At 43.4% G+C, this 19749-nt stretch overlaps 1 protein-coding gene across 1 annotated transcript in view; it reads left to right on the top strand.

Moving 5' to 3' along the window:
- The window catches only part of sept12 (septin 12), a 93697-nt gene that overhangs the window by 15337 nt on the left and 58611 nt on the right, over positions 1–19749 (top strand). The window contains exon 2 of the mRNA XM_031292528.2: positions 1–1496. This exon is cut by the window's left edge and continues 64 nt beyond it. Within this exon, the coding sequence (XP_031148388.1) occupies positions 1–1496 (1496 nt within the window). The remainder of the gene's footprint in view (positions 1497–19749) is intronic.

Genomic DNA, 19749 nt, shown 5'->3' with positions numbered 1-19749 from the left:
CATCTCCACCCCCGTTTCTCCCTCTTCCCCCCATTTCTTCCTCCACCACAACAAAGCCAGTGAGGGGCGGGGAGGAGCTGGCCAGTCCCCTTCATTAGCCTTCAACAACAACAACAACAACAGCCTGGGCTCTGCAGCCCACCACTCCCGCATCAGCCTGACTTCTAATCCCAGCCCAGTGCTAAAGTCCCGTAGTGTAGTCAGCAGCCTGTCCTTCAACCGAGGAACCATGAACAAGTCGGCCATCCACAACAATGGTTCTTCTGTCACAAGGGCTGCATCCTTCCAGAGCAGGTTAAACCCCAACGGTTACTCCATTCTGTCTGGGCCAGGAAGTGATGACAGCCTTCACAGCTCCACGTCCAGCCTGGAGTACTCTGGTGGGGGTGGGGGTGCCCTCCCTCTTACTAAGCTGGGGTCATATCACAGCCCTCCGCCTCAGGGGGAGTACCACCGAACCCAGCCCCAGCTCCCACAACAGCACCGTGAGGGAGGTGCCAACTTGGAAAGCAGCCTTAACCTGAAGACGTCTCATGGGGTTGTTTTCCACTCCGGGATGGACCAGGGGCCAGGGATGATGCTGGGTGTTCCGGAGCCTCGGGGGGTGAACCATGGCTCCATGCCGAGCCTAGACCCCCAAATTCATAATGGAGGAGGAGGAATGGTGAGTATGCCAAGAGGTGGAGGGGGAGACAGGATGTCACCAGGGTTGAGGTATGCCAGTGCTAATGCCAACTGGAATGGTCGCATTCATAATGCCAGTTCCTTCGGGGAGGATGGCTACAGTAGCACCAAAAACCAGTACCAGCAGCAAGGCCCCCAGGTCCTCAAGGCTCCCCAGCCCAAGGCCAGAGAGACTTCACGTCTCGGCAAGTTTCCCTTGGATCTCGACAGCTTGGTAAGCAGCACCTCAACCACCTCTCTCACCAAGACTCCAGGAGGATCCATGAGCCCCAACCCTCCCAAGCCTCCACCAAGGAGCACAGGAGGCTTCCAACACCACACCAGCCCACCATCCACCTCGGCCAGCCCCTCAGCCTCTCTCAGCAGCCTGGACAGTTCTTCTGACACCCCGCCCCTCTCCCTCCACCATCCCTTTTTGCCATTCTCCCCACATTCTCTGACTCCCTTGCAGGGTTCAATTCCTGTCCCAGAGATGAGTTGCTCCCCGGTGTCCTTTTCTCCAGCCCAGAGCCCCCAGCTGCAGCTTCTCTCAGGGCCCCAAGTTGTCCAGGTGGTCCCGAACCTGTCTAACCCTTCCAGCCCCTCCAGCTCCAGAGCCATTTGGTCTGTGGAGGATGGTCCAGGTGATGGCAGAGATATTGTAGGCTCAATCTTACAGAGGATCGCTTCCTTCTCCCAGCATGTCATGACTGACACCAACCCAGCAGCTGTGACCCAACCCCCTACACACAATGGTGGGTTGTCATCTGAGTATGGGTGTCCTGAGACCACGCACATGCCCACATGGAAACAGGGGAAGAAGAAACAGAAAGGTAAGATGTTTTTTTTTTTTTTGGAAAGTGCTTAAAAAGATGCATTTGTAATTTATAACCATACATAATTGCATGCACATTTGACTGTGCTCTGAGGCTCATGAGAGGGATTTTAATGGTGGGTCATAACTCAAAACAGTGAAAAACGATCAACAGTTTGTGTGTGTGTGTGTGTGTGTGTGTGTGTGTGTGTGGCAACCTGCATCTTTACCTTTGTGGGTCTTTGGTGTGCAGTCTGTATGTGCATGTTGTAAACCTTGCAACATGCAACATCTGTCCTTTTTAGGGCTGCAGCTATCAATTATTTAAATTTTTCCATCGATTAATCGGATAAAAAATACTTTTGTTTTATTGTATTATATACAATAGTTTGGTTTAATTTTCGGAAAAAGCTACATTTTTATTGCCTACATTGCTTACAATATCATCTCTCAAAAAACTAAACATTAAGTGCATTTAAGTGCCATATTACATTGTTTTTAAAGAAAACATTTTCTGAAATGCAATAACAACCTCAAACTAAGGCATACATTAAACATACATAAACATTACCTTAAGTTGTGCAACTTAACTTTCAGAATTACAAGTTTCAACCTGAGACTGATCTGTATATAGGCCTATATGTAAATATTAGTTATACTCAAGCTATTTTCATTTATATATTTAATTACAATGTCACACAGTTCTGTTACACTTATGCTAGTAGATCGTTGATCAGCTGTTTCTCCGTGAAGAGAGAGAGTGAGAGAAAATGGTGCGCAACAATCAGCTGTTTTTCCGAAGGGATAGTCAACAAGTCGGCTCTTTAGATCAGATTGTGGTCACCACTACGTATTTTCTTGTCTTTGTTTTTGGTAGTTGTTATGTTTGGTGTAGTTTCATCGTCCATACAACTCTGTGATTTACTTTTGTTGGGTCCGCTTCGTGGAATGGATGATTAATAGGAGTGTCACGATTCTCCAAATCCTCGATTCGATTACATTTTCGATTCTAAGGTCACGATTCAATTCGATTCTCGATTTTTACTTTTTCTTTTTCAAAGCACAGGTTGCTATGCCATTTTTAGACTAGACTTGTATGTAATATAACATCTGACCTTTGTTCGCAATGTACCACATTACATTGTCAAATTTAAAACATTTATTAACAACATAATGTAACAATAACATGTCTTCAGTCAATTGGAAACTTGACAATTAGTCAATAAAGTAAAAAGAAAAAAAAAGTTTACCGACAATTCTGAGGGCAGACTCTTCGCAGCACACGGAGTTTGGTGTTAAAGCCCCCAACATTGTCTTCCAGGCAGCGCTGCCTGGAAGGCACTAGGATTAGGCAGTGGTCATGGTTGAAGACGACAGTCGCAGCGCTGCCTTGAAGGCTTAGTTGGGGGCTTAAAACACCATCGAGCCAGCACAGCAGCTGAGCAGAACGACAGCAAATAGGGCGACTCTGGCAGTCCGCTAACCTGTTGCTCTCTCTAATATAACCAATATAAGCTGCTCTGTTTAGGCTACAAAACGTGCATGCAGGCTGAAATTCAACCGTGCGGTTTTGTTGGGATAAAGCTATAAGCGGAAGGAATATCCGCTAGCTGCTAGGCTAATGTGCAATGGTAAACACACAGAAAGTGGTACACGCACATAGCAGAGCTTGCAAACTGTGGCTTTTTTGATTTGCCTGATGTGCGAGAGTAATAATCCTCCGTGTGGAAACACCGTGAGCGATACAACGTTGGTAATATTAATTAAACGAAGCTTCGAGGCAAATCATTTTGCATCGAGGATTTTTAGTAATCGAATTATTCGAGTTACTCAAGGAATTGTTTCAGCCCTAGTCCTTTTTATTACGACCACTGACATGACAAGACAACTATACTTAACGAAGAAGAAACACACACACACACACACAGACACACACACCTACACACACATAACCCTGTTTCCTGAAAGATAATACTTAAATAACATTATACTGATACCACATCTTTCCCTAACCTTGCCTAAACCTAACCACTAACAGGACTCGGGATGCAAACCCTGGCCTCTGGTGTCCTACATTCCTACAGTTTGTACAGTGCGGCACATAGTTGTGGTGCGGTGCATCTGAACATAATCCAGGCATCTATTCAGTTTGGCACCTCAACATAATGAGGAAAACTCTTTGGTAATATATAAACACAGTTTTGGGAAGGCAGTTGAATATGCAGCGCCAAGGATGGTATAAGCTCACAATCATCTCTGTGGTGATTCTCCAATGTTTATTAAATACTGAAGTTATTATGCTACTAGTACATTGCTAAACTGAAGTGCTACACATAGAAAGCATCCATCGTTTCCTCCGTATGAAATCCCTGTTGGGTGTCCTGAAACTCTGACAGTGCATTAACACAATTCTAGGTGTGTGTGTGTGTGTGTGTGTGTGTGTGTGTTTTTGTACCCACACATCCCATGATGACAGGGAACTTCTTTTTGTTTTCATGTCGGTGGAGGAAGACAAGTCAAGGTTAGCAGATGAGCTTAGCAGCCACACCCGTTGTAATGGTTTCCTGTTGTGTTGAGCTACATCACGAATACGCACACACACACACACACACACACACACACACACACACACACACACACACACACGCACACACACACAGCAATACCCAAACCAAGACACATTCTACAGAACAAACTGTGTTGTGCGTTGTGTGACATTTTTAACAGGGGTTTTAAAGCTATTTTTAGTCCACCTCCTCCCAGCTGGCCTTTGGCTCCTGCTTCCTCTGATAACAAAGTCAACTTTTCTGTGTCTCGGTACCACATTTACAGAAAACACGTTACAGCAAATACAACTCTGTCAAACCACAAAACCAAGATACTTGGAAAACAAAATCTTCCCTAATCATGGGTTTTAATAGGACATAGAGTAGAAAAAAATGTCAACTAAACTACAGCTTTTTAGTTTATAATTAAAGATTTACGACACAAAGCGCAATAGGGTAACTTTGGCTACTCCTAGGGTTGGCGGTTCGATCCCCAGCTCCTCCTGTCTACATGTCGCAGTCTGCTTGGGCAAGAAACTGAACCCCAAAATGTTCCCCCACACGCCTGTAGTTGTACAACATGTAAACCATATAGTACATTCACTTCATCCATGCAAATCATTTGTGCATCTATACATGTCAGTAAGATGGATTGATGGGATGTTCTGCCTTGTTCTAGTCCAACTTTGATGAAGTCTGATGAGACGCCTGGATGTTTACACGTGAATATTGTCCAGTGCAGATTCAAGAACTCGGTTGAGCGGTTTTACAAACAGGAGGCATCTGTTTTAAGGCGCCTGTTGGGATTTCCCCGTCGCCTCCTTCAGTCTCATCAGGGAATTAGTCCAATACCTCTGAGCTGAAACAGAGAACAGCCAACTGTACTCATAGCTTCGTTTTCAATTCACATCTTAACTCTGACTAACATGACAACAAGAAAGATATACAAGAAGATGTGAACATTGTTACATTTATTTACCGATGCTACCATGTTGACCTTTATGAGTAGTTGACGATGCTTTGTTTAGACAGACTGGTTTGTAAGGGGAGGGAGAGGGAACGTAAAAATCGTATAGCCATATAACACTTGATGTGTGTGAGATTCAGGTGCGATTTTGAAGAATTAAAAGCTGCATTAAGTGCTTTGTGTGATACTAGGTGGAGGAAAGACTTTATTCCTAGCCTTATGGTAACTTGTGTGAATAACAAACGCAACTTCTGCTTCCTTTCAACTGGCATCTGCGAGAGTTAGCGGCATGCTACAGGTCTTTCCTTTTCATAGGAAAATTAAAGACTGTCACACCTTGAAGGAAAAGTCAGATTTTTCCCGTGAAGTCACAGAATGATTTACAGCAGGTAGACGGCGCTACAGTAACACATTCTGACGGGTCACAGGTTAACAAAGGTTAAAATTAAATGAAGAACAACTAAAAGCTAAAAGGGAAAGTGAAAGACAACGGGCGAAAACCCGATTCGGTCAGGCTTTCAACAGAAGGAGACAATTACGGGATTGTAAATGATTTAAAATCAACCCCGAATTGGCCCTCAGGTATGGAATATGTCTATCTCATTCAAGAAATAACAATGTGGTTGTACGTCAGTAGCCGACAACACACACACCCTTCCATTTAGACGGTTTAGTCCTTTTAGTTTGTGTTTGTGTTGGCTTACTATTCTCTTTTCCCTTATGTCCCCCTGTAACGTTACTTGTGTAAAGCATCCGTGGGTTTTATGAAATGCTTTATATTAATCTAAGTTATCGTTATGTTGGTTGCTACAACAATCTCTTAATGCTTTGGCTCGTGACACAGTGACAGTGATAACGTTACCCGGTTTAGCTCCCGATACATCCAAAGTAGGCTAAGTTACCGTAAGCAACACTGGAAATGCAACAATGCATCTTTTACTTATTCTCTTATTGTAAATGAATGATTTTCTTCCTGAGCAGAACATTCATCGCAACTGTATGACCTCCCCTCAACGCTAACTCAGTAGTACAGAAAAGACCTTTACAACAGCAGGTGTGGTAAAAACACTTTTTGTCCAAAGCGGCAGCTAGAATCAACACAAACTGAAAGTTACATATAGCCACTTTAAAGTAACAAGCTTGCTGTGCGATGCAGGGATGGGTCTTCAATCCGCTGTGGTTTGTTTCATATGTAATACATCCTCCACTTTTTAATATACAACCAAACAAATATATTGCTGTGCATGTGGGCCAAGTGTCTCTGATGGAGGAGGTGAATTCTTGCAGCTGTGGTTGGCAGGACCAGCTTGTATGGAGTGCTCCGTCCCACCCTGTGTGGAGATCAACTCCCACAAGTGACACAATTGGCTCACTGAATGCTGAGGATGAGGCACACATTACTCCACAACATTCTCAAAGAGTGCAGCTTCAGTCTGAGCTTCGGCAACAATTTCCCTCAGAGCACACGCAAACATCGCTGCTGTCATCAGGGTTCACTTTGTAAATAACAGGCTAATGTGCGGTAATGGGCGTTCACAGTGAAATGATTGTTTTGCTGCATCCAGTGCTTTACTCAGATCATTTGTTTCCCATATAAAAAAGCTTGGAAACACAAAAGTGGCCCCGGGGCCTTTTCCTCTACTCCCTTCCTCTGCTCGTAGAGAAACGTACAGAGGAAAAGACAATTGGGATGGTAGAAGAAAGCAACACAGAAAAAGAGTGAAAATAACAACCAAAACTGAAGCAGTTGGTCAAGATCAAACTCGCACTGAAGTGTTCTGAAGTTGGAAATAATGTGTTTTATCTTATCGGTCAGTCATGAGACCCATAATCTAATGCCGTCAGCACTGCATATCATCGTGTACGGAATAAAGATCAGCATTGTTCACCCCCCATAGATAATCTCCCTCTTCATATCGCTTACATCTCTTCCACCTTGAAAAAGAATTCTTATCTCCTTTTCTATTTTCCACATCTCTTCGCTTCATCAGTTCTGCATTCCTCTCTATCTCTTCCCCTCATTATCTCTGCATTTACTTTATAGGCATGGCTGTCCAACAGCCACTATGATAAATACGTACTGTCCAAACACCACAAACAGCACTGTCATTATCTAGAATAACTTTATTCAGTCTTTCCTCTCTGCTCTTTCTTTTCTGACCTCCTCTCTCTTTAGCTGTCATGCCCAGGCTTGTCTGGATCCCCCCCCCCTCCCAATCCCTCTCTCTTTCCCTCTCTGATTCAAGCTTTAATGACAGTGATTTAGGGAATAAATTCCTCCCTAGCAGATGTCTAAGCCATCGTCCTCATCTGTTTCCCTCTCCTCACTTTATCCTCTCTGTGACAGAAAGAGTTTATTTTCGTATGTTGGTAATGGCTTATGAAGAAGAAATTAACATTAAAGTTGAAAGAGTGTTTTCATTATTCATGAGTCAGATTCTTAGTTAGTTGGCTCTTAGTTTTCCTAGTTTTACAAATGTCGATCGGCTAATCATTCTGAAGCCTCTGAAGCCTCCTCTGTCCTAGTCCACTCTGAAGCCTCCTCTGTCCTAGCCTCCTTAAAAGCTGCCTCTGTCCTAAGCTGCATCTCATGTCGCTTAAATTGCATCCCCGACTCCTCCACTTGCCTCCCTTCCTCGCTTCTTAGTCCCTCCCACCGAGGAGGCCCGGGAGATGCAAGGAAATCATGGGAGGAGAGAGGCAGCGGGCAAATGTGTTTTAGAGGGATGAGACGTCCTTTCCTCTGAAGCGTCCCATAAATTCATCAGCTGTTTGGGCGGAGTTAGCAACTCCTTCAGCTGCACGGCTTCCGGGAAGGCTGCTCTTGTGTATCCTCGATGCTAGCTCCTCGGTAATCCCTCCTCGATGCTCACTCCTCGGTCCTCGGGCCAGAAATAACAGCTTTGTAACGGCTGCGGATCCGCTCAGGAACAGCGGCGGAGTCATTAGGTTTCCATTAAAGTCAATGTGTGTATTTTCACTGACTACAGAACGGCTGCGTTCCGACTGCGTCCCAGCTCAGGCGGTCCGCAGCCCTCCGGAGCAGATACGCGGAGCTTCTATTTTTGCCGGACGCCGGAGAGCTCCGCAGCAATTCAGCACACGGCAGATAGTGCGGGACAGGAAGTCGAGCACAGAAACAAAATAAAACTCTGGTTAATTTTCAAAATAAAATACACTGTGCTCACGGCGGATTATATTTCCCTGCACTACACCTTGAAAACACAGCACAGAGTTGTTTCCCCTCTACTCCTCTGGATGGAAACAAACTGTTGTTGGTTTTGTGGTTCTATTCTACGTGAATTCACGAGATATTGTAGGTCCTCGTGACTACAGCTGTCAGTCATGGCCGCAGCTGTGCCGCAACAAATCCGGACCTGGTGGGTATTGACGGACGGCGGAACACGCAGCTGTTCCGCAGCGGAGCAGGTCCGCAGACGTTCCGCATCCAGTGGAAATCCGGAGTGACGTGTCTCCATTTAGGCATGTATAGGATCTGAGCATGTGTGTAGTGTGTTCTAACAAACAGGGTGTAAATTGTAATTTCCCCACTGGGGATCAATAAAAAAAGCCTGTATAAGTACAAACACTAGGCCCATTCTTCTTTTAAGTTAGTACGCGGCATCTGTGGCTCAGGTGGTTAAGAGCGGTCGTGTATCAATTGGAAGGTTGGTGGTTCGATCCCTGGCCCTGCAGTTCCATGTCGAAGTGTAAGGACACTGAGCCCCAAATTGCCCCGATGCTGCACCATCGGAGTGTGAATGTCTATCTGATGGAAGCCTCGACCACCTGTGTGTGAATGGTGAATGGTTCCTGTACTATGTAAAAGCGCTCTGAGTAGTCGTTAACACTAAAAAAAAAAAGCGCTATATAAATACAGTCCATTAACATTTACTTGTGTTTTTTCCCAAGTCCACTTTATGAATCCAAAACAGGAAGCCGAAGGAAAGATAAGCGTTTGCGAAGCACAGTTTTGTGGGTATCTTAAAGGTCGGCTGATCCAGCACATACAAATAGATGAAAGAAACAGCCAATCCGATCTTTTCATGAGGGAACCTCCTCTCTGCTGCTGTTTGTTGCTGTTTCAGCCCACTAGTTTATCCTTCCCATCAGCTCAGAATGGAACCCCGCTTCCTGTCCAGTTGTTTGGTTCAAGGCCCTGAAATGTGTTTCCTGCACCAAATAAGATTAGCTCACCATGGCTGTTTAGGCTTAGGGGTTAACACACACACACACACACACACACACACACACACACACACACACATACACACATACACATATACACACACACACACACACACACACACACACACACACACACACACACACACACACACACACACACACACACACACACACACACACACACAGGATAGACAGTGATGAAGACACTGACAAGCCGACATGAAAAGACTTCAGATGACTAATTCCCGCCCCAAACATACCCCTTGTACAAGGAAGGCTAAGTCAAAATGACCTCACTTTGTAAAAGTGTCTTTAAAAGACTTTACACACACACAATCTTTATATAATGGTACCTTCCATTTTAAATACAGGGATAAGCAGAAAAAGGTTACGAAATCAGGAGAGATGAGTGATGCTTGAGACAGGCAGCAGGGTGAACGTGACAAAACGTGAGAAACAGTCAGGGCTAAAGGTAGGATGGAGTGCACAGTCATCCAGAGCAACATAAATCAACAGATGCTGCATTAGAGGCTTTTAAAGTGTAGAACTTCAAAACACTCACGGTGTTAGAGTCATGATAGATAGATAAACACAATTCCTCTGTTGTAAAACATAAGATGTTGGATATTGACAAAGCGTGTAAAGCAAAGCTGCTATGCATGTGTGTATGCAGTGATGGACTGGGATCAAAATGAACGGCCCTGGCATTTGCAACACACCGGCCCTATTTTTTGTCAATAACCTAGCTTGGAAATTAGTAACTCTGCCTTCTGTGTGAATCTTTCCACGCGCCTCGCCGCAGCACAATCTTGAATATGTGTGGCTGCATGCATTCAATAACTAATCAAAATTAACCAAAGACATATTATCAGTAGTGGCCCATAGGGGTCTATAGGGGGGTGGCCCTTAGCCTGGTTCCGCCCTCCTACGTATTTCCGCTCAATTTTCATTTCCCTTCAGTACTCCGTCTGGGTTTGCGGTATATTCTTGGGTTTTCTCCGGCCAAATATTTGGCGGTCCAATCAGCCAAAAGAGGGAGTGGCTGAGAACGATGACGTTGAGGTTGTGACGTGCGCTAGTTTGAGTTATAGTTCCGAAATGGCGGCGGAGAAAGATGCGAGCGAAGCCATTCGGTCCGTTGTGGCAACGCTGCCGAATATCCAGAAGTTAAAGCCAGAGCAAGAACAATCTTTGCTGAGTTTTGTTGGTGGCCATGATGTTGTGGCCCTCCTCCCCACGGGGTTCGGGAACAGTTTGATTTTCCACACACACTGTTAGTGGTGAATGAGTTGGCTAAGGCTAACGGCAGCGATTCTAAGCCGATAGTTGTTGTCGTCTCCCCTCTTGTTAGCCTGGTCCTACCAGACAGTATGTAGGAGGGCGGAGCCAGGCTACCTGAGTGGCTCTGGGCAGATCCAATAGTTTTAAACTACCGCCTTCAAGGAAGTTAACACTTGTCAATGGAGAGTGGCCAGACTCTCTATACAAATGAAATGTACGAGAGTCTGGTAGAACCAGACTCTGGCATTTGCCCAAATTCCAGATGGTCAGTCCGTCACTGTGTGTATGAATGTGTTAATTCCTCAAGAATATCAGTACCTGTGTCTGAAACCACAGTACACCACAAATAGCCACGACCTGAATGCCTCATTTCTGTGTTTAATGATTTTCCTCTTCATAGGAATTCATTCATACTCTGCATATGTAAACCTTTTTACAAAAAAGTCAAATACAAAAAAATATTAATGTAATATGTATGTAAATCAATCTAATAAAAACATATCAGTTTATGAAACCCACATCCAAATCAAAATAACAAGAGTCTGCATAAAAGCTGTGCGACTGTTAAAGATATGTCATATTTTCATTTTAAATGTCTAAAAATGACTAGACCTATGTTTTATATATATACGTAATACGTATTAGAAGTATGTATGTTTGGGTTTGTTTACGTGACGCAAGTCACGCAACGATGTGTTTTCAGTGATAGTGTCTGAAATCTGGTTTGGTCGTTCCCTATATAGCTCACTATTTAATAAACGCTATATAGGGAGAGAGAGAGAGGGAGCGGTTTCCAACACAGCTAATGTGTGTAATTTGGTTGCCTGTACATGGCGTCATATAACCTTTGACCCCTCTAGTTACTAGTTAGTAACTTCTGGCAACACGTGGGAAACACCAGATGATACTATTATGAGATGAGAGTATTTGTAACCATACCTTTTATTTGGTACTTCACTCTGTGCAATAACAAAAATAATAATTTAAGTATTTTTACATACATATTTATATCCCCAGCACAAATCACAGCATCTGAAACAAAGACAGTGAGGGCCCTACAGTATCTTGTACCCGGCGCAGCGCAAAGCCCGACGCAAGTGTCTTTGCTAGTTTAAGACTGACGCAGTTGTCAGTTTCCTGTCCAGCACCCACGTCGTTTAAATAGCAAATGCACCTGCGCCCATCTGTGCGCTCATGGGCGTGCTGGTCTTACAGGGAGGTGTGTTCAGGTGCATTCTGGGCGTATTGCTATCTTGAGGCAGCGGAAAGTGATCGCGCCATTGGCCAACAAAAACCTGGTCTAAAGTCAGTAGCACAGCATTTCATTGTTATTTTAATAGCGCATGCCTAGGCTTGTGCACAGCACGCGCACATTATGCTTGTTACACACACAGGGACGCACAGCAGCACACACACATGCAAAAGATAAAAAATAGTATTATGATATGATCTGCTCGCGCTTTCACTTTACACACGAGCAGATCAGTTTCTTCTCCTGAAAATCTCTCCTTCCTGTTTAGCAAATCCGCCATCATAATAGCAATGCGCAAAGGTACAAACGCGCCTGGCTTTTAAAGGGAATGGGAGATGACACTGATTGGTTTATTGCATGTTACGCCCAAAACAATTAATTGATTAAGACACTAAGTACAACCCTTTTGAACCATGCTCCTGGCGCACGGACCCTTTTTAAGGATGCTTGGTCAGGTGCCTTTTGTCATTGTTATTGACGCTAAAAGTCTCCTTTAGCGTTTTAACTTAACATGCTTGGTACTATTGACGTCCCTTTTGACGCAGTTATGTTAAAGAAAAGGTCGTAGGTGGGCTTACGGTTCCGTGACACGCGGGAAGAACGGGATGGTTAAAGAAGAAAGCGACTTTAGGAAACGTGACAAGGGGGACACAAACCCCGGTCTTCTGGGTGAAAGTCCTGTGTTTGACCCATCCACCCCCCCAACCAACCTCCCTATGCGGAATTTCCCCCTTACATACTACTCGCTAAACCCCGTCTAGCTGCTGCTCTCCCCGGTACGTTCTACAAACACGCTGAAGGATGCCTTTTTCGTCGCTTCAGACGCTGACAGCCACTGTCCAAACGTCCGTATTTTACAAGTTCGGAGTGAGAACGGGATGTAATGTCAAACCTGTTCCCTTTTGCACTGTTCAGGGTGAGGAGAGGACAGTCAGCAGTGAGTCCAGAGGAAAATCCTTCTCTCGACGTCTTCCTCTCTTGTTAATGAGTGCTGTTAGGCAAAACTGTTGAGGGATCTCTTGTTTCACCCATATTTGCTGTTTGCTTACTTACAGGCTGGTTAGTACATGTCCCTGTGGTAGCTCCGAGCTTTCTGCAGAGAATACTCTAGACTAAAGTGTCAGAAAAACACAGGAGTTGTCCTGAATGAGTCTCACTCACTCACTGCAGCCATGTGTGAAGGAAGCAGGGATTTGTCTTTGGAGGCACGTACAGACCAGTCACTCTGTGTGTGTGTGTGTGTGTGTGTGTGTGTGTGTGTGTGTGTGTGTGTGTGTGTGTGAGTCAGGTAAAAAAGCAGCAGGCGCCTGGAGCTGGGCTTTGCTTGGATTTGTTTCCAATCTGTTCAGTTGTCCTAACATGGCTGCCCTTTGGCTTGTCCAATCAAACGCAATAGCTGTGGAAACAATGTGTGCTCCACACCTACTGAGTGCTTATCTAAGAGTGGGATGAGGCCGGCTCAGGGTCATAACTGAATTTGTTTTTGTTTTATAAAATATCCATTTAAAACAGTTGTGTGTGTGTATTGTTTATTGTGTATTTCGTGCAACGTCTCTCAAATGTTTACCGAATCTGCAAACGGCTAGCCAGCTGCTACCGTTGAAGTCTGTGATCATTTAGAGTCTTGTACCTTTGCCTTTTTTCACTTTTTTCAAAGTGTTTTCTTGAGCCAAATCAAATGTTTTATGGTGACGATTCATCTTGTAGCTGGTTGGCTTGGTTCCAGGCTTTATATAAACATTCTGTGCACATCAATGAGCATCATTACTGAATGCCAGAGTGACTCGCTGAGCAAATTCAAATTGTGCTCTCGCAAGAACTCTGGATTTCCAGGGTAGTAGGTCGGTGGTTTGATCCCTATTCCCTGCTATCTACATGTCAAAGCGTCCTTTGGCAAGATACTGAACCCTGAACTGCTCCCACTGCTGTGCCATCAGTGTGTAAATGTGCGTGACTGTTTATCTGATGAGCATGGTGACACCTTGTTTCACTTTTAGTGATGTACCTATTTGTTAATACGCTGGTAATGGAGTAGTATTCTTGATTATAATCCTCAGAACTTTGATAAATACAGGCCCAGACCAAACTCAGCATGATTTTTGATTGTGAAATCAAATCAAACAGTTCTACTCTTTATACCACGTTTGACCTTTTTCATATCCAACCCGCCCTAACCTGCATAGCTGCCGTGATCCCTAACGATTATCTCTTCTCCAATTAGATTCACTCAATGGAATTGCCATGATATGCAATGGCAGGTCCTTGTAATGTGGTCCTTGGCCTCAGGGGGCCAGCATTCACTGCTAATTCCTCTAAAGTAAGACAGACAGAGGAATGCAGAAGAGAGATCAGGGCAAAAATAAGAAAAGAGAGACAGATCAGAGTAAGAGAAACAGGGAGGAAGAGTATAAGTAAAAGGATGAAAGGAATTATGAGAAAGAAAGAAAGAGAGTTATTAAAGGCCTTGCTGTTTTGCTGCAGGAGAAGTAATGTTCTGTCAGCAGTTGGAGAGAAGACTTGACTGTGTCCTAACTAATCTTCACATCTTGGCATCAGTGTGTGTGATTTAATAGGGAATGGAAAACCTGAAGATTTATAATCTTCTCCAGAATGATTCTATCAGTGACACCCACCTAATGGGCTGCAGGGAACATCAACAACCTGTCCAGCCCTGACTAATTTCTTTTAGAGCATCATAAATACAAGCTTAACTCTGCTTCACCCAGCTTTTTTTGCAGGATGTTCATGTTCAGAGTGGTTGCACGTGTTGAGGTCAGATTAGTCTCGCTTTGCGAGACCCTCCTCCAAAGCGTGCTGAAGGAGGGTCTGGCTACTCCACATAGCATTCGGGGATGGGAGGAAAATGTGCTCTGGTTTAATGGCATTTCTTTAAACTAATCAGAATCGTCATGGGCGGTGCTAAACTCCGCACAGAGCCGCTGCAAAATAGTCGTGCGAGAGAAAACTCCGATTGGACAGATAGTCTAGCTAGCTGTCTGAACTTACCCTGCAGAGATCTGAGGAGCAGTTAAAGGTGCAGTAGGTAAGACTAACTTTCTGTCATATTTGCTGAAACTGACCCAATGTTCGAGTAGAACTACATGAAGTAGTGAACTACATTTAAAAAAAAAAATCCGGCTCCTCTGGTACCACCTACAGCCTGTAGTGCGATTTGGAAAAATCCACAGCTCCCTGTTCAGATGGACCAATCAGGGCCAGGGGGGGGGGTGTCTAACTGCGTGTCAATCACTGCACACGCATTCATTCTCCCTTGTGGGAGGAGGGGCTTAGGAGACAGTTTTGGGCTTTAGCAGAGGGAGGGGGGAGGGATTGAGAAGTTGTCGATGTTTACATTTTTTGGCTGAGTCCTGGATCTTCCCAATCCTACCTACAGCACCTTTAACCATAGTCCTCATAAATCCACCGGAGTTTAAAACGCCAACACAAAGAAAGAGGAAGGAAATGGAAAATACATGCATCCGGCGGAATTTCCTGCAGCACCGGAGCAATCCTGGAAGTGGAACGCGAAGGATATAAACTAATGTCAGCTGAACATGTGAAGGATAAAGCTTCCAATAACAAATGATGAATGAATGATTATCTCCTTGGGTCCCGAATTTACATTGTTTCGGCACCAAATCACATAGTTCTTTCAGTCCACTGACCAGCAGCACCTTCAATTAATAGACGACACGTACACATATCAACTCAGAGTCCTGCAAATTTGATGGTAATTTGCTAGGGGCTAGGGCTGCCTCTGACGATTATTTTCATTATCGATTAATCTGCCGATTATTTTCTTGATTAATAGTTTGGTCTATAAAATTTCATAAAATAGTGAAAAATGTCCATCCCAGTTTCTCAAAGTTCAAGGTGATATCTTTAAATGTATTGTTTTTTTTGTCCAAAACAAGTCAACGAAAGAGATTCAGTTTAATACAATACAAACCCGAAAAGAGCAGACAATCTCCATATTTGAGTGGCTGAAAACACAATTTTCTGCCATTTCTGCATGAAAAATGACTAACGATTAATCGATAATCAAAATAGTTGGCGGATATTTTTCTGTGGATCGACTAATCGTTGCAGCACTAGATGGCACTACAGAAACCTAGATTTCAGTGGCCCCTAACTCCACCATGGCTCTGACTCACTTTATGTTTTGCACAATTTTGTTTCAATTTAATTTTGCACATTCTTTGTACAGAATCCTAACAATCAGATGTAGGGTTTTCAAATGATGCATGGCTTTCTATCACTGTGGGTTTACAGATGCAGATTCTAAGCTTTATATTTTCTGTTATCGAAAAGTCGAGTTATGTCCTGAGTGCTCTCTGTGATCCTAATTGTTAAATATTTGGAAGTTATCCAGCTGCTAAGCTGTGTGTGTGTGTGTGTGTGTGTGTGTGTGTGTGTGTGTGTGTGTTTTTGTTGTGGGACCACACCGTACTTTACTTAACTTCACATCAACAGGAAACCGTAAAGCTTCAAGTACCACTCTGAGCAAAGCTTTAGAGGCTGACTCATCTTTAATAGACCCCTCCGTCTGTGGAAGTGAGTGTGTGCACACACTTGTTTGAGAGACAGCCTCTTTGCTAAAATAATGGTTGTTTATTAGTTCTAACTGTACGGACACATTTACAGGACAAACTGGCTCCACAGCACATTTGACCCTTCGGCTGGGATACAGGGAGTGCAGTTAGAAAAGGAGCACTCCACAGATTTTACACTTTAAGGTCAGTTTACTAATCATGAGGAGTACTACTCAGCCCATGAAAACAGCTGTATAATGTCTTCTGCAGCTATGGACGTGCTTTGCCAAATCTGCAAAAATAACACTGATGATGTCATCCGTCTTTTCATCATACAGCTGAAACAGCGTTACAAACTGGAAGTGTGGAATTTGTAATGGCTTGTCTACACAGGAAGCGTCTCAGCAGCACTGTGTAGTCGTCCATCTGGAATACAATGTTAATGAGTTGGGTTCTGAGCACTGCTGAAACGCGGGTGACTTACACTCAGTACCTGTGCCTGAACTCATCTTGAGTAGACACAGATGGAGCACTGAAGCTGCTGCTGCACTGCTAATGTGCTGCTTTCACTGTGGAGACTAGGTATAAATACTGTACATACATAGATAAATATATATACGTATATACTGTATGTAGTATTTATAAACAGGTTCTTGGCAGGGAACAGTCTATAGATATGTATATATCTGTATCAGATCTGAAGCTTAAGTATAAAAAAAAGTAAGATATTCATAGTTTACCGTCACGTAAGTGGTGTAGAGACCTGAAAGGCCAAACACACTGGGAACTCCAAAGAGCTCCCGCACTAGCCTGTTAAATCTTCATCTTTTACAACCCATAAGTGTTTAGATCTCCTCTCAAAAGAGAGGAAAAAAACTAAAGATATACAAACTGCAAGTCGTATGCATGTGTGGCCCATATACAGCACCCACTGCAGTATTTCAATCATTTAAAGGTACAGTATGTAATATTTCTGCACTAAAACCGACTACACCAATGTTATATATTTTGTTGAGTTGTGTACTTACATTACCCCAAATGTTCAAATGTTCAAACCCAGAGAAATCTCTAATTATATTTCAATGACACGGGACGTTTAGTTTGGTCTCCTTTCAGTGGCTACGACCCCTCTAGTTACTCTAACTTCTGTCAAAACACGGACACGGAATACACCAGATGATACTTTTGAGAGTAATTGTAAATCATACAATGTCATAGAGTTATACTCAGTAACAGTAATACAGCTTTTTTTCTTTTTTTACAAATTTGTTCAACATGCTCATTTAGTTATTTTAAGTATGATTGTTTTGACCATGTTTAACAGCACTGGGCTAACCCACGATTAAGTTTGCATTGTAACATTCACTGTATAGATAGATGACTAATCTACTGGTGCGTTCCATTTACTTCAAAACTCGGAAGCTGAAGCTGGGAACGACATCACAACGTCTGATTTTCACTGTTTTCATTAGCTCTAGCCAGGTTAGTCATTGTTAGCAATACCAGTTTATAACAATGCATTACACTGTTTTTGTGCATACAAACAGCGTAACAACATGTCCACAGATAGAAGTTGGACAGGACTATGTGTACGACTGATTTAGTGAGACGCAAATAAGACAGAAGTGCTAATAAACTGTATTATGTACTACAGCTTTCACTACTGTTAATGCACATGGCAGCCATGTTGGATTTTTAGCTCGGGGTACTCGGTGGATGTCCGAGTTCCGAGCTCGGAAGCGTGTTTCCGACTTAGACTTCGAAAAGTCAGACTTCCAAGTACAAATGGAATGCACTATAACGGCAATTTAGGCAGATAGCACATCCCGGTATATATATATATATATATATATATATATATTACCTGTCAGTGTCACCTTTTGGATGTAACCACAATAGATTTGGCTGCTGGCTAATGTTAACATGCTTTCTTGCTAACTGGTCCACTACCAATAAAAATAATTTAAAATTGCAGCCAATTAATTTGAATGAAATGTATAAATGTTACTCAACGTAAAAACTGGAAAACTTGAATGGAGCTAGCTATGCTGCATATCAACTCTTTGATTAAAACATGTCGTAACTTTCACTACTGCTCATTTAGAAAGGCCACCACAAGAAAATGTGGTTTTTGTTTGTTATATAATGTGCGTTTGGATTGCATTTCATAATGCAATTCTGTCTGCCACTGGACATGATCCTGGGGAAATGAAGGCAGTCAGAAACAAACATCTATGATCTATTGTTTGTTTGATAATCTTAACAAAGAACACATTTTCTTGTGTAGGCCTTTCTAAAATGAGTCGTGGTAAAGTTACTATAATTATAATTAGTTATAATCCAAGAGTTGATTAACAGACAGAGTTGGCTAGCATAGCTAGCTAGTTTAAAAGTTGTCTACTTCGACAAAACCGGTACATCCCTGCCAGAGATGTAGACTAGCTACTTTAGTGATGTTTAGCTACACAGCAGTAGATCTTTTTAAGAATTCGGAGACCGGCAGAACAGATGGAAGCGTCAGTGTGCAGAGCAGATGTAGTGACGCCACTCATGAAGCAATTCTCTGGAAAAGTATTTAAATGAAATGAGCTGGTATGACCATGGAGATGGGAGAGACGGCTAGCTTGACCGAAGTTGTTGGTTGCATTCAGTTTCAGTGTCAGTGTAGTCCGCTAGTGTGGCACATAAAATTGCACAAATCCACAATATGAGACGGGATTCTTTAGAAACACAGCCCAGGCTTGTCTCTCTTTTGCACAATAACTATCTGACATTTTGGAGCGTGGTAAAAACTGAGCTGACTCGTGGAGAGCAGCTCCGGTTTGCCCTCCAGGTGAGCGTCCCAATAGTGCCGTGATGTCACGTGAAAACTATGAATTGCACTTAATGCCCATTATTGCACATTATGTCACATGACTCAGTTGTAAGGAGTAAAGTTATGATAAAAAAAAAAATCTAGTCCACGAGAGACTCTCATCCAGAGAGAGGGAGATATTTAGAGAGAGATAGAGAGGGAGATATAGATAGAGAGTATGTGGGTATAGGTTTGTGTTCATCCTCAGCTCTTTAGACAATCCAGCTCATTGAGCAAACAGCAAACTATAGTAAATTGAGAGCTGTGACAGTTTTGTTCAACAAACTTGATCATACAGGGAAGTGCATGCAGACACGCAGACACACACACACATACACACACACACACACACACACACACACACACACACGCACACACACACACTCCTTGTTTGTATTCATGTTTATGCTTCTGCTGGATGACAAATGAAAGGTAGACGACAGACGGGAACCAGTTACCTGTGCGCTCAACAGGTCGTAAACCACCTCCTGACTATGAGGAAATACCCAAGATAAGACGTTTGTATTTCAGTTGTGTGTGTGTGTGTGTGTGTGTGTGTGTGTGTGTGTGTGTGTGTGTGTGTGTGTGTGTGTGTGTGTGTGTGTGTGTGTGTGTGTGTGTGTGTGTGTGTGTGTGTTTGTAGGTCAGCAGT

Source organism: Sander lucioperca, chromosome 2, assembly GCF_008315115.2.
Source record: "Sander lucioperca isolate FBNREF2018 chromosome 2, SLUC_FBN_1.2, whole genome shotgun sequence".
Classification (NCBI taxonomy): domain Eukaryota; kingdom Metazoa; phylum Chordata; class Actinopteri; order Perciformes; family Percidae; genus Sander; species Sander lucioperca.
This window is presented reverse-complemented; position numbering and strand designations above follow the sequence as displayed.